The 15,302-nt window shown below is 35.5% G+C and overlaps 1 protein-coding gene across 2 annotated transcripts in view; it reads right to left on the bottom strand.

The window, feature by feature from the left end:
* Slc7a11 (solute carrier family 7 (anionic amino acid transporter light chain, xc- system), member 11) overlaps positions 1–15,302 on the bottom strand; it is a 70,626-nt gene that overhangs the window by 27,839 nt on the left and 27,485 nt on the right. For both annotated transcript variants that reach the window (XM_005386709.2, XM_013515245.1), the window contains exon 6: positions 13,903–13,947. In XM_005386709.2, coding sequence (XP_005386766.1) covers positions 13,903–13,947 — 45 coding nt within the window. The remainder of the gene's footprint in view (positions 1–13,902; positions 13,948–15,302) is intronic.

The following is a 15,302-nucleotide window of genomic DNA, read 5'->3' as shown; positions in this document are numbered from 1 at the left end:
AGGTCACCTTCCCCTCCAAAAAAAGAGTACTATAAACTCATAATAATGAGAGTATTATAAACTGGTAAACATAAACTATATAGTAATTAACTAATAGATCAGTAAGTGAAGAATGTATTCCCCTGAAATACAACCTCCTATATAATATAAAACTTTAACATATAACATAATGAAAATTACCATATTTTATAATACAGGTATCAGCAAATAGGCAAATATTATAAAAAAGAGATAATATGATGATTCCATAATGAAGGTATTGAGATATTTAGGGACAAATAAGGAATTAACATAGTATCATACTAAAAAACCCATTTCAGAGAAAATATTGAACATAAAAAAGAAACTAGAAAAAACAAACAGAAAGTATAAGTGAAATTTAAGAGCTCTAGGGATGCAGAAAAGTGTTATGATCATAAACACAATATTACTGTATTAACTATAAGTTCAAAGAGACCATAAAGAAATTTAATTAACATGAAGAACCAGGACAAATGTTTTGTAAACAATACAGTAAAGAATTACTATTCATAATACACAAAAAATTCTATGGAATCACCAACATTTAATGCTTAAAAATGGGTCCATGTGTAACTACTGCGGGAACATGGAGTAAATGTTGATCTCACTAGTGACAAAATAAATACAAATTAAAACAATATAGATTTTGCTTTATAATTAGCAAAGACTTTTATAAATAACAATACTCAGTGCCGGTAAGTATTCTTAACTATTGGTATTGGGAGAGGAAATTGAAATACCCAGTTTGGAAAGAAATTTAGCAACAGAAAAAGAGACTTTAAAATTCATTGCCTTTTAAAAGTTTTCTCCTATGCAGGACATGGTGGTGTACACCTATAATCCCAACACTTGGGAGGCTGAGGCAGGAGGATTGCCTTGAGTTCAAGGCCAGCCTGGGCTACAAAAGTAAGTTCAAGGCCAGCCTGCACTACATAACAAGAACCTGTTCCAAAATAACAAGCAATCAAATAAAAATAAATACATAAATAAATAAAAGTTCTCTCCTGGTAATCTCTCCTAGAAAAATAATTGGATATATAAAGATTTATGTAAGAGATGTATTACCCAGTATTATTGCTTTAAGAAAAAAATGGGGAAAGTTTTCAACACCTACAAAATTCAAAATGAGTAAACATTGTTACGTTTATCCAAGGAAATATACCACTTGTTATATCTAGATGTCCCCAAGCCTCATGCGCTCACGGGGGAAGGGGCTGGGAAGATGAGTGGATGATGAGGATATGACTCTTATCAGTGGAGTAGCCTACTGATGTATGTATAGCCAAGTATGATGTTGGGAGGTGTTGGTCCGAGGCAGTGAGTCCCTGGGAGCATGGTCTGGAAGAATGTATCTGTCTCCCGTGATCTCTCTCTGTTTCCTGCCTGCCATAAGCAAGGATCCTCTGTCATCTTCCTCTGCCTTGGCACCCTGACTTAGAGCCAGCCAGCTATGGGCTGCAACCTTTACAAATTGCGAGCCTAAGTAAATCTATCCTTAAATTGTGGGTATTGGTATTATGTACCAGCAATGAGCAAGTAGTTAAAACCAACATTTAAAGGGAAGTTTCCTAAGGTGCTACTGATACAGTGAAATCTGGTGAAATAATAGGAACTGATACATAGAGATCTCTAGTCACATGAACATGAAGACTGGGATTTGGGTTTGAAATGCCACAAATCTGGACAAACAGATGTACTTCTGGATACCGCCCACTGTTGGAGGTGTAACCATAAAAACCCAGACAAGGCCCTGGCCCTTTTCATGAGGGGAGCAGAAAATAACTAAACAGCAAGTAAATATATAATATAATGCCAAAGATATGGAAAGAATGACACAGGTACATTTATCTCAAGCCATATAATGTAATATGCATACGTGGTACACATCCATGCACTCACGTGGGAGAGAGGACAAAATGTCAAACTTATAACAATCAGTATCTTCATTAGATGTGATTTAGAAATTAAACAACTTTTAACTTCTTTTTTCATTTTAATTTTTAATTGCTGATGCATAACCTTTTCAGCATTTTCAATTCCTTCCCTCTTTTAAAGAGGAAGGCACAATATTGAAAATCCTACAAAAATCATTTCCCATGATGGAAAATGTGGCTTTTCTTTCTCATTGTAGGGTAAAAAGTGCATAGGAGTTTTTCTTTCTGTCACATGACTAAGCAGATCCTGGGATCAGAACTACTACAAGGAGATTTGAGTCTTAGCCATTTGAAAAAGGAAGGAGCAAAATGTGTGCATTGCAAAAACACAGAGGGAAGACAATCAGGCTACCTGGGGTGGCCCAGGTTCCCTGCAACAGAGGCATGGAGAAGGGAAAGCAAAGTCAAGAGGTGAGGGAATTCCACCCGCCCACCAGTGCCTCTAGAAATGGCAACAATAGCAGAGGTATCACCGCCCTCCTGGGAGAACAGAAGATACCTACTCTGCCAGTTACAGGCTTGTATCACAAACTGCAGGCTTCAGCAAGCACCTATGTATCTGAACTGAAGCTTCCCACATGCTGAAGTTCCCCATTCAGGCTGTAGCTTGGCATAAAGACAAACAGCTCTGGGGTTCAGAGAGCAACACCGCTGAGTTCAGTCTGCAGGGGGCTTCTCCCAACATTTGCCACTTGGTCACCACTAATCTGCAGGAGGACACTGCACCATGAAGATCAAATAGCTAAACGCTTACATAGGTTTAAAACACATTTCACCTTTCATACCCCAGACCCTGAGTAGCTGCAAAATACTGCCTAGAATCACGACCTCCACTTCCTATCTATCTGATTCATTCCTTTTGTCGTTTTCTGGCTGAAAACAAAAGTGAATCGTGTTTTCTATATCCATTTCTCTTTCCTTGCCTCTGGCCAAGATATAGAAAGTGGAGGTTTGATTGTTTGACAATATCAATAACAGAAAAATTAAATATTGCCCCCCAAAGAGATGTCAAACCGATTTTAAGAGTCAAGGCATTTGTTAAGATGTTAGAGACGGTAAAAGGCACCTATTTTCTTATAATATTCTAGCATTTCGGCATTTAAAGTTTCTGTTTTAATCTTCTAACCAAACGACCTTCAGTAAACAACCTAGAATGGATTACTAACTTCCATCAGCCTAAGACCCTCTTTCATTATCTGTTTAAATAACAACATTGGAGAGTTGAATGCAGACAAATGTTAATGTTTTTACACATTTATAGCAGCAGTTTTACTTTATTCTCAAATGACATACAGTTCACTCCTAATGATTACATTCCCCACCCCACCCCCAGCTAATTTCATGGCTAAAATCTTGCTGTGACCATCTCTCTTAGATTTGTATTCAATACTGCTAAGTGTTTGGAGAGCAACCCGCAAAGGGGATTGGGATTTTACTTGTAAATATAGACAAATTAATCAATTTCTATGGCCTCAATTTCTGCTTTGTCTTTAAAATGAAAGTGTGGAGAAATTTAATGACCACTCTCCCTTCCAAATTCACATTGCATATCTTTGTGATTTATTCTCTCAAAGTGAAGTTTATTGTAGTTTTAACCATGGCAGTGAGTCACTTTAATAAACTAAGTCATGCCAATATGCAAATGGATATAGGTAAGTAGGTACAGAACTATTTCTTCTCAGAAGTTTATAGACTACTCTATACGTTTTATAGGCATATGACATTTAAAGGATAGTAAATAAAATCAAGGATACATTAATAACCCCTTAATAAGCATTATTAACATTATTAACTCCTGATCCATGCCTTACAGCTCAAGAGACTGTACTTAAGGTGACCCTATTTGGATTCCATGCCCTAGATCCGACCACAGCTCTTCAGATCTAATAACTAAGCCCCACCTGAAGGCTACCAGCCTGAATGCATTTCCTCCATCTCCCCATCTAAACTGTTTTCCATTTTTAAAATTCACTCAGGAAACTTTGGTCCTGCCGACTCTCCCAATCATCACAAGCTTGAGACGTGACCACAGAATCCCTTTCCTTTTGTCTTTTCTTCACACTTCTCTAGACCTGTTCACATTTTTTTTACCCCTGGGCTTCGCAGCCATGATGATGTACTCTCCTTATCACACTTGGTATTTCTGCATCACTGACAACAATCATAGAACCTGCCAGAGTTGAAACTCAGAATTTGCTACTGTACCACTAGCGCATAAGTCAGAGGATCAAAAGGATCCAGAATGTAGCTAAGGTCAAAATTAGCTAGAACTAAGTGTAGAACCTTAGCCAGAAGGGTCCACTTTCAGAACTACTTCCAGACCACCTGTGGGAACCTCATTGCACCTAGCAGCGCTCACCTTCCTGCAGCCTGGCCCTCGTCCTGTACTACCACTGTAATCCAGCCTTCACCTACAGTACCAAGTGGCCAAAATATTTGCACCCTCTCACCTAGAATTTCTATTTGAGCTTAAAATCTAACCTAGGGTTTCTTTTATCTCCCTGGCACACACTCACAGCACAAGCCTTACACGTAGTATATTCTTGTATGAGACCCCATATATTTATTAATCTGAAAATTGAATCATAATATTACTAAAACCAAGATTAGGCAACAGCATGCCTCATTTTTTCAACCTGAATATCACAGGAAATGCTACTCAACAATTATTCTTCATAGTTCTACTGAAAGAATTCCAGTGCCTAACCAAATTCTCTCATTTGGATATATTTGAAATATAAATTTTATTTTAAAATAATCTTATTAACCCAATTTGCGTTTGCACTGGGCATGGAAAATAGGTGATCATCTTTTTAATTCAATAAAAAAAAAAGACAACCCTACATTTTCAAAAAGAGAATGTGAACAAAATGTTGATTCAATTTTTTCTGAGTAGTTTAAGCCATAGCTCTGGGCTGGGACAGTGTTGAGATTAGGGTGCTCTTTACTAGAATTTCTGCCACATGCTCTGTCATCTTGTCTGTCTGTAGCAATGGGGCAAGTCTAGGAAGCAATTAGCTTCCTAAAAAATACTTTCATTTGTTAAAAAAGAAGCATGCAAAAGAAGTTTAAAATGTCTTGATGGACTATAGCTGTCTCACTATGTATGCATCACAAGAAGAAAATCCCCTGAACCTGCCATCAAATTAATCTTCCTCAAGCACTGATTGCCATACAAGAAAAACTTATCAGAGGAACTTTCTCACACTGTCCCACCGGATACTTGACAAGACCCAAAATTTGTGTAGTGGAGGCGAAGGCTCAGCATAGCCTAACATCTACATTCTACTTCCATCCTGTCTTCGACTGTCCCTCTTCACGGACCCTTGCTTTAGCAGAAGCAGTCTACACGTTATTCCTTACACCTCACGATGATTCTGTGGCTTTGTACATCCCACGTCGTCTGAGATATCTTCGTTTCTCTGTTCTGCTTTTCTAGGTCCTACACTTCCTCTAACTTCCTCTTCTCCAGCAATGCTACTTCCTTACTTAGCTATTAAACCACTCTGTACACTCACGGGTCACTTCTGCTTTACCTCCTAAGGAGAACGAGCGGAATGCTAGAAAGAGTAAGAGTTCTGGAGCCAGTCAAACATGGATTCCAATCCTAAGCTTCCCATTGGCTGACTATATGGCCAAAAGAAGTTACTTTACCTCTCTAAGTTTTAGCTTTTTGTACTGCAGAATGGAGATGATACACATTATTCTACTGGAAATAATCTGATGTGTGACCTTTACCCTATAGTCCATTTATGTTCATATTTTCATGGAAGCTTTATATTTTAAAGTAGGTAAAATTTCACAAAAGCCCACTGGGAGTAAAGTTGTGCTGTATTCTCATGTTTTGTACCAGTTCAATAGCTTCTTTTCTGGAAAAAGTAAAGCTAAAATGTTAAATACATGGCACAAGCCCCTCGGATCTAGACCTTGGTTGTCAGATTTCAGGAAAGCATTTCGGGTAAGATGGTGAACCTGAAAATAGGTGGCTACAGTAGAAATGCAAACAATTCCATCCACTGTATTGGCACAATCAGCCAACAGTGTCACAGAGACAACATGGGTGTGGGCACACAAATATTTGGTTCAGAGGGGAAAAAAATCTGCCAGAGAAATTCACTGTCATTATGATGTGTGAGCATATGTCATCTGAGGGAGGTTAGCACCTATAAAATAAAAAGCAATTCTCATCATCTTCTGAACCTTTTAGTTGCTAAATAATTGGATGCAATGCTGATGATGTATAGTTTTTCAAGCTGATTAACAAGCCCCTTGTTCATAAACAACTACCTTAATCCTCTCATTTTTCTCCAAGATTATAAAATATTATAACCTTTGAAGAATACAGGTTTGGATTGCAGATGCTGTTTGTACATTACTTGTCAAGCTCATTAACATATTTGAATTTTCTATATTTTATTCTTACAACCCCAAGAGAACCATAGCAAAGATTATTATCTTCCTTTTAAAAGTGGTAAACAAAGATTCAGAAGCAATTCAGAGTTCTGTCCAAGGTTAAACAGCTAGTTAAGAGGAAACAAGGATAGAATTTTGATCTCCTGTACAAACGCTATTTACATAAAGTTAGTAAATAAATGTATATAGCTCAGAAAAGTAAAGAAAATATTTTCTTCACTGTAAAGTCTCAACTTGATTAACTTAGGTGGGTTTAATGGTAATAAAGTTTTAACTGATGTACATAAAAATCCAAACGTCATTCATTTTCTTGAGTAGACTAATAAACTCAGTCAATGTAATAAATGGTTAGAAGGAAATGATCAAAATGATTCTGGGCATAGCATGTGTGCATATAATGACCTGGATGCATTTTGTCTCTGCCCTCAAAGAGCAGTATATGACATTATTCTGTCTCAATGCAAATCTTAAATAACATTGAGTCTGCATGACTGTGCAAATAGCAGCAGCCCATGGACTGGATTTTAGTGCCTTAAGGTGTTTTTCACCAAGTATGACTCAGAATGTAAAATCCATTACTTTTCAGCCACATTTTGTGCACAATCACCTGCCTTTCAAACACACATACAGAAGAGTACAGGGTAGCTAATTTTCATACATAAGTATGTGGATGAGGGGGCACTACAAAAAACTAAATTTAAAAGCAAAAGATGACCTAACCTGATTTAATACTTCTGACTACAGAAGATATTGCCTTTCAGATAAGAACAGGTTCAGAAACTGAGTTAATATTTAAATGTGACAACAGCACAATCTGTTAGACACCAGAGATGTAACTCTAATGATGATTCCTATTTAGGTCATACCTACTCAGTCAAGCTACTGCCCATCCTGTTTATGCCACCCGGCCAATAATTCATCTAAGATAAAAATGGTCATAGAAGTTACAAGGTGGTAGATCAACATAAGCAAGTGAAAAATATAGGCAGTCAACTTCAAGGTAGTTATAGTCAGTTTTTTCAATCTTATCTTACATGAATTACTGTTATTTAAAGATGGCATACTTGTGCATCTGGCTAAAAACTACATGAGATGGTCTTCAAAACCTCCACCAATTCAGAAATTCTATGATCTAGCATTCTACTCATGCTACCACTTATGGTCTCTTATTGTTGGATAATGGGAAACTACTCCTAAAACATGAGTTTATTATTCTAGGCTCAATATGTAAATCTCAGTAAGATTAAAATGAGAATTCAGAAAAAACCAACATAAAGGGAAGTAAAACAACGCAAAACACTGTCCTTCAAATTTTGCCTCATGATGGGGTTGGGATCCTTAAAATTAATTCTTCAAAAAAGCTAAATGGCTTCTGCAAATTACGTCATGGATTAATATACATCTTCTTTGATGACCCCACTATAAAATACAATAATGCAATTCTATAATTTCTGTACCACTTATTTGACTCTTCAGCCTTCTATGAATGAACTGTCTTGGAGCTAGGTGTATTTTCTATGCATGCCAAAGCTGAGAAATGCAAGAATTTTGATCTCAAGGTACATCAATCACATGTTCTATCAGTGAGAAATTTTTAGACTGAACAAAAGCAACCAAGAGCAACTTGTTCTCTGAACAGAGTCAGCGCTTCTCTGAGACATCTGGTCAACTACTGGCCTTTTTCTGCCTTGACAGCTTCCCCCGATAATTACATTTCCATTATGAAACACATTTTAAAGTGAATTCACCAAATTTATGTATATTTCTGAAGAAAAAGCACAAAATAAAGTTATTGTAATTTGGACATCAATTATTTTAGCAATTGAAGAATAAGATTGTCACTTTAAAGATACTTATAGCACTGCCTGCTTTCATTATTAAAGACAGGCTTCATTTTGCTAAAGGGAAGATCTTTGTGAAAGTGAATGAAATTTAATTTTACTTTAATTTATATTACTTGTCGAGCTCATTAACATTTTTCAATTTCATATATTTTATTCTCACAACCTCGGGAGAACTATAATATGGGGATTATTGCCATCCATTTGAAAGTAATAAACAAAGATTCAGAAGCGATTTGTCTCATAATGGGGTTGAAAACCTCAAAATCCTCTATCAAGAGACCTCAGTTTTAAAGAGTAATTTGGTAAATATTTTATGAATGAAATCTGTTTAATAATCTAGATGTACATTCATGTATAGTGCAATAACTTTCTGTAAAAATTATTTACATGACGAGAACATGTATCATGTAAGCATTTGTAATGGAAGCTTTGTAAATATTCTAAGAATATAGACTTCATTACCTTGTACTAAAAAAAAAATCATAAAAAAAATGTCAAAGGCTATGGGCTGGGGATATAGCTCAGTGGCAAAAGTGCCTGCCTGGTAAGCATAAGGTCCTGAGTTCATTTCCTAGTACCAAAAAAAAAAATAAAATCAAAAAATTTTGGTATAATCTACACATATATAGCAAAAACATTGTACGCTCTTTTCTAGTAAATTAGAAATCTACAAAACATATGAAGAATATCTGTCAGAAAAAGCTGCATTCTTAACATACCAAAAGGCGAAATAAAAAGGTTTAAAATCAACCTTTGGTCTTTTGTCACGCAACTTGGCTAGGACACATTTCGGGAAGATTTTGTTTTGTTTTGCTGTGTTTTTAATGAGGTTAATAGTTTTGTATGGCCTGTAAATAATAGACCATGGAAGCAGTATAATAAGGAATTAAACAGTCAATAAGGAACTAAAACACATTTGTAAAAATGTAAAACTGCAACATCTCAACCAAATGCAGACGACATGATTGGCTGGGGCCCTTGTGAACCAATCTGATGGATCACAGGGCCTTAAATATGTCCCGACATTTTTCCCAAACAAGTTTCTCTTCTTCTAAGTTATCATTGTACATGGTGTGATGACTTTGAGGCATCAATTAATATAAATTGGTAGCAGGTAAAGTATTAATTAAATATGACACTCTGATTATTTAAACCTTCTATTAAAGTTGATTATTCTGAGCATGTTGATAACCCGTTCTTCAAAAATGACTGATGACAGCAAGCTCTACTGACTCCCTCTAAGTCTACTATTTCCAGCTCTTCAGAACAGAAGGGATAAATGGAGTGAGAAGAACACGGGAACAAGTCTAATAGACAAACTGACTAATGTCAGACCCCAAGGTCAAAGCAAAGCAATTCATTTCTTAGCTTTCATCAACACAAGACATGATTTATCAATCTAAGACTAGGATTCCAAACATTATACATCTCAGTGATATGTTCGCTGCACTGTGTAACTTTTTGAACAATGACAGATTATATATTTCCTGCAAAAGTAGTGACATAAGGCAAAACTCATTGCATTTGTGAAAACACTTTGATTTTATGTACATATCATTAGCCATTATTATTGTGCATATCATTTGGGGGACAATACCATTTTAAACATCAGATATTGCTTGGAATTCTATGACCTTCATGGTTCAAAGTGAAAACATTCATTTCCCTCAAAATGCTATTCTTATTCTAACAGATTCATTTGTGGAGTCAGTCACCATGTAGTAATTATTAAAAGTAGTATCTACATGTTATTACAATGGAAATTATTATATTTGAAGGATTTCTACTTTCATACACTCAAAGCTACTCTTCAAGAGGAAATCACTACAAGAAAACCCATGGAAAAATACCTCAACATGATGAATGGAATTACACAAACAGAGATTTTGTCCAAGTTTCTCTCACACTTGTTACAACACTTAAGGAAATATTCCATAAGGCATGTCTATAGAAGCAGCTCTGAAATTATTTGCTAGAATAATATGAGGTAACTTGAAAGGTTTCTCAAAATAAAATTACATGTAAAGTACAGTCAATTGAGATTTTGAAACTTTGCATCCTACACATTTTATAGCACACTGCTATTTTCAATGAGCCAAATTAATTATCATTTTTCTCATTAGGTCACAATTTCAGGGAAATTTTATTGCTGAGTGGAGGAGGATAGTAAAAGCTGCTGTAGCTTTGACTGATGAGTCAGTTCACGTACTGCCAGGAAGTTGTGTGTGCGGCACACCTGGACACACATATCTTGGCGATTAGGAAATGCATTTATTTTGGCATGTCACAAAGGGGATGCAATCATAATTACCCTCCCTTGTAACTGAAAGCATTTTGGAACTGCATCTACCTACAAAATAAAAGAAATTGCACATCTGGACTCGATCCATATAATTGTACCATCTCTTCTTGGTATTCACCCCTAAGTACTTCCCAAAGAATTATTTGAATTTTAAAAATAAAATTCAGATTTGAAGATCTAAACTGATTATGAACATTACCAGGAAATGTCATTTAAAAATTTAAACCCTGCATTGCACAAAACCCTAAGTTACTGGGTTTGATAAATATATAATGCAATATTAGCCCTTATTGTATACTAAAAAGGATGCTTTGTGGACCTCTCATATTTTACTTTTGAGAAAATAAATGTGTCTGCTGAGCTTTACACAGAAATCTCTATGTAACAGTTGAACATCCTGGTACCCAGTGTGAGATGTGAGAGAACAAAATGGTACCAAAAGTTTCTTCAGTACTGAAGATTTACAGTGAACATGTTTTCATCACTTTCCTGGGGGCTGAGACACAGTACTTGGCACCCACATCTTAAAGGAGGAGTTTCTTTGGGCTCACAGTTGCTGAGGTTGCAGTTCATGGCTGTCAGGTTCAAATACAGAAACAGTCTGGTGGAAAGGCTGGTGTGGAGGGAATCTTCCCACATCATCGTGGTCAGGAAGCAGAGAGAGCTATGGCTGGAATCTGGTGGGAGATATTCCCTTCCAGATCATACTCTCAGTGACTTGTCTCTAACCAGGCTTCATCTTCTACCAACAAACCAGCTGCACTGCCCCTCACAGTCCAGTCACTTTTAAAGCCCACCTCTGAATGCACAGGGCCTTTGGGGCCATTGCTATCTAAACCACAACACTAGATTTCAGTGATATGCAGTGTTTTCTTATACTGCTTTCAAAAGCACTGAAGAAAAACAATAGCTTGAGATATTGAAACCCAGAAAACACTATTATGTGAATAACAGTTTACCTTGCTCTAAAACAAAGAACTAAAGGTAATAGTAGTACTAATCACCAAACACTTATATAGAGATTGAAAAGTGACAGGCAGTAATCTAAGTGCTTTATACATATTAACTCATCAACAAAGCTCCGTGAGGAACATGCTGTTGTTATTTCTAGTTTTTGAGACGAGAAAATTTCTTTGACATAAAAAAACAAATGGAAACAACCACACTGAATCACTATTTCTTAGTATTGGCATATATGGTAGATCATAGACATTAGTAGTTTATGAAACTGAGAAATGAAATTAAATTAAGGAAGAGAGGAGGGAGAAAGGGCATCTTTGACTAGCAAGCCATTCTGGGGAAATACATCAGAAATTCAAGTTGGAGTATCTTTAAACCATTGCATAGTTTAAAGATACACTTGGTATATACCACATTCATGTATACATGGCAAACAAGACTAGGTTTAAGCTTAAAAAACATTAAAACAAATGAATGATATAATATAAACTAAGAATTATATGCATACTACTGATATACATAATAAATATTATATTGTAGGTCTATTTACAAACCTACATTTGCCTTTTTGCCTTGAGAAATATTCTCTTACATGTGATTTTAGTAATTGGTCTCTTTAAAATGTTTTTAGATTTAGAAGGCACAGTCATAAACCATAGATATTTCATTCACATAATGGAAATTCAATAAATGTTTTATACAAAACCTAATAAGAGCTGTTTTTTCTCCGCATTGTCACTTGGGTACTAATTATTCTCAAAACCTAACAAGACAGGGCAACCTATTTATCTCTACAAATGGGTTTGCAGTCATAAGGTAGCTCATCATTTCCAAGTAATATTAGAACTAGTTCCTGGTAAATATGTGTTCTCTGCCTCCAATTCCAGTTATAAATATGACAATAGTGTTACAAATTGGTCATATTTCTTAATAGACTAGCTTTTTCCATGTTGAAATTACATATTGATTTGCATAGTGGTTGAGTCAGATACTATGAAACATCATTTTAACATCCATTGCTGGCTTGTATGTTCTATACTCTGACACCCCTCTTTACTAAGCCAGATCTAATCAGCTTCCTATCTCCCAATACACATGATGCCAAAATTTCTTAGTCCATCTTAATTCAAATTGTCAATGCATAGGCATATGTTCTGATGTACAGGCTGTTTAACACTGACTCACCTTTGTACCTGTTGTTCCTTTTCTTAGAAGTCAAACTCCCCCACCTCTCTCTCTCATATATTTATATTTATTTGGAGTATACTTATTAACTTATTCATTTAGGAATCTATGCAAGGAATAATGTGTCTAGATAAAGTTTTTTCTTCTTCTTTGCTAAAATGAGTCAATAGGCAATTGTGGTATCACTCATACTCCAAACATTGATTTGTGTATATATTTCAGTCATTGAAGAGACAATAAAACAATCAAAAATGATCATGTACATGAAGACCAGCCTACTTATGTACAATATGCCTAACAAAATAGTTGGAATATAGCAGCTGTTGAATAAAAGTGAGGTGAATTAAATAACTTTACAGTTTATATTTACATTATGCTTCTTAATTTTTCCTCTTTAGCACATTTTTATGTCATTTTTCTGTACAAAGGGAAATCTTACAAAAAATCATAACATGCACTAACAAAAAATTAAATCATTTCTCCTAAACTGTTTTAGAAACATGACAAATATATTATATATAAAAAACATTATGAAATCATCTAATTGTCACACTGTTATTTAGAAAGGATACATAAAAATAGGACTGGGGATATAACTTAATGGTAGAGTACTTCCCAAGCATGTATGAGACCCTGAATTCAATTCATCATGCAAAAAAAAAAAAAAAAAAGGAAGAGAGAGAAAAGGGAAGAAAGGAAGAAAGGAAGAAAGGAAGGAAGGAAGGAAGGGAAAGAGGAAGCAAAGAAGGGAGAGAGGGAGGGAATGTAAAAATAAAAATCATTCACCTGCACAAATTTACAAGCTTCTCTAAAATTCTGTAGTTATTTTCATAACTAATTTTCCACTAATTATATTGTTCTCTTTAATTGGACAGTTATAAAAAAAGTAATTATATTATTTGAAGTAGTCAACTTTTTGAGTTTAAGCTGTATTTATGAGTAACTGAGAATCCAAGTTTAGTTATATATTCCAGTGAAATAGGGTACTTAAAACACAAATTTATTCTTTACTACTTTCTAATGAAAAGGCAATTTAAGTACAGAATGTATAGCTGTTACATATGATTTACCCCAAAAATCAAGTAAATTTTATCTATGTAAGACAATAACAACAATGATGAGACTACGACGATGGTAAAGTTTACTGACCCACATGGAATTCCTTCTCCAAGTCTACTTTTTCAACTATACAGTCTTAAATTTTATTCCTCGTAAAACTTCAGAGTAAACAGGATCTACTTACCTTTCAGGGTTTTCTACTTCTTCAGTAACAAAATTAAGGTAAAACCTAAAACATATAAATGAATACTAAATATTAATATATTTTACCCCTGCAATCCAAAGTCTTACATTTTAAATATTTGAAATTGAATTCAAATTATGAGAACTTCATAACAATTACTTATTGTAAGATGAAATTATCCAACAATCAAAAACTCCTACAAACCATTTTTCTATTAAACCATATCTGTGGCGTGCCTATGAGGTGGCACGAGGTATATAAGTGGGGAAAATCCAAAGTCTTTCTGCACACAAGGAGCTCAGAGTTCATGGGAAGCAGCGTTGGAGCAGATACATAGTCATAGAGTAGAGCTAACCCAGCCTGGTCAAGGGCAAGGGGAATTTCTAGAGGGGGCATCTCCCAAATTAAGCTTCCAATAATACATAATATTTAGCTCTGGTGAGGTGCTGTGAAGTCATTCCAGGGGGAGCACAGCCCATTCCAGGGGAAGCACGGCAGCAGGGTACACCCAGGATAGGAGAACCTGTGCAGCATTCTACCTTAGGAGTGAGGAACAAGGACTAGGAAGAGTATTAAGTATAAGATGATCTTTGCCTCCTGAGTTCGAATTTTAGAGGTGGGACAAGCAAATCAAAACTCACAGGGCTATGTACATGTGACAGCAGTATTTCTCGGTTTACAGAACTGTTCTTGGTTTGCCACAAAGAAACACAGGGTACCAGTTAGAAGAAATACTGGTACAAATAATAATGTACAGTTAAAATTTACTAAGAAAATACATTTAAAATGTCCTACTGTAAAATAACAAATGTTTAAATAATGGATATGTTAATTCATTTGATTTTTATTATGTTGTATTAATAAGTCACAGCATCACTTTGCACACTGTAAATATGTACAACTGTAATTTGTGAATTTATAAATTAAAAATGAAAAGGTGGGAAACCTTCAATTCACACTTCTTCCTTTTAGATCAATGTTTTGTAATGTGCATCCAGGGACCTCAAATCCAAATTAGGAAGTCCCCGTTTCTCAGTTTTGTATATTTAGGTAGTTAACCTTATGCGTACTGTCAGTCACTACACTTAAATCAACAACTAAAGCATAGGGAAGTTTGAACATTTCTCAAGTCCACCCCATTTTGGGAGAGATTATATAACAAGAAATATTCTGGTCATGGAACAGTTCACTTTCAAGTTCTAGAGATCACAAATATCCTAACGTCAGGGTACGAGAAAAATCCAGATCTGTTTCCTGCACTCTGGGTCTCTACCAGTCCCATACAGGAATCCCCAGGGCTTTGCATCTTTGTTTGCCAATTTAGCAGGAAGGCTGGAGACCTTTTAAAGCTCTCACAGAGCTCTCTGAAGTTTCTACAATGTAAAGTTGAGGTAAATTCC

The sequence above is a fragment of the Chinchilla lanigera genome, unplaced genomic scaffold, assembly GCF_000276665.1.
Source record: "Chinchilla lanigera isolate Chin_1 unplaced genomic scaffold, ChiLan1.0 scaffold00027, whole genome shotgun sequence".
Classification (NCBI taxonomy): domain Eukaryota; kingdom Metazoa; phylum Chordata; class Mammalia; order Rodentia; family Chinchillidae; genus Chinchilla; species Chinchilla lanigera.
The sequence above is the reverse complement of the archived record's forward strand: the minus strand, read 5'-3'. Positions and strand labels throughout refer to the sequence as shown.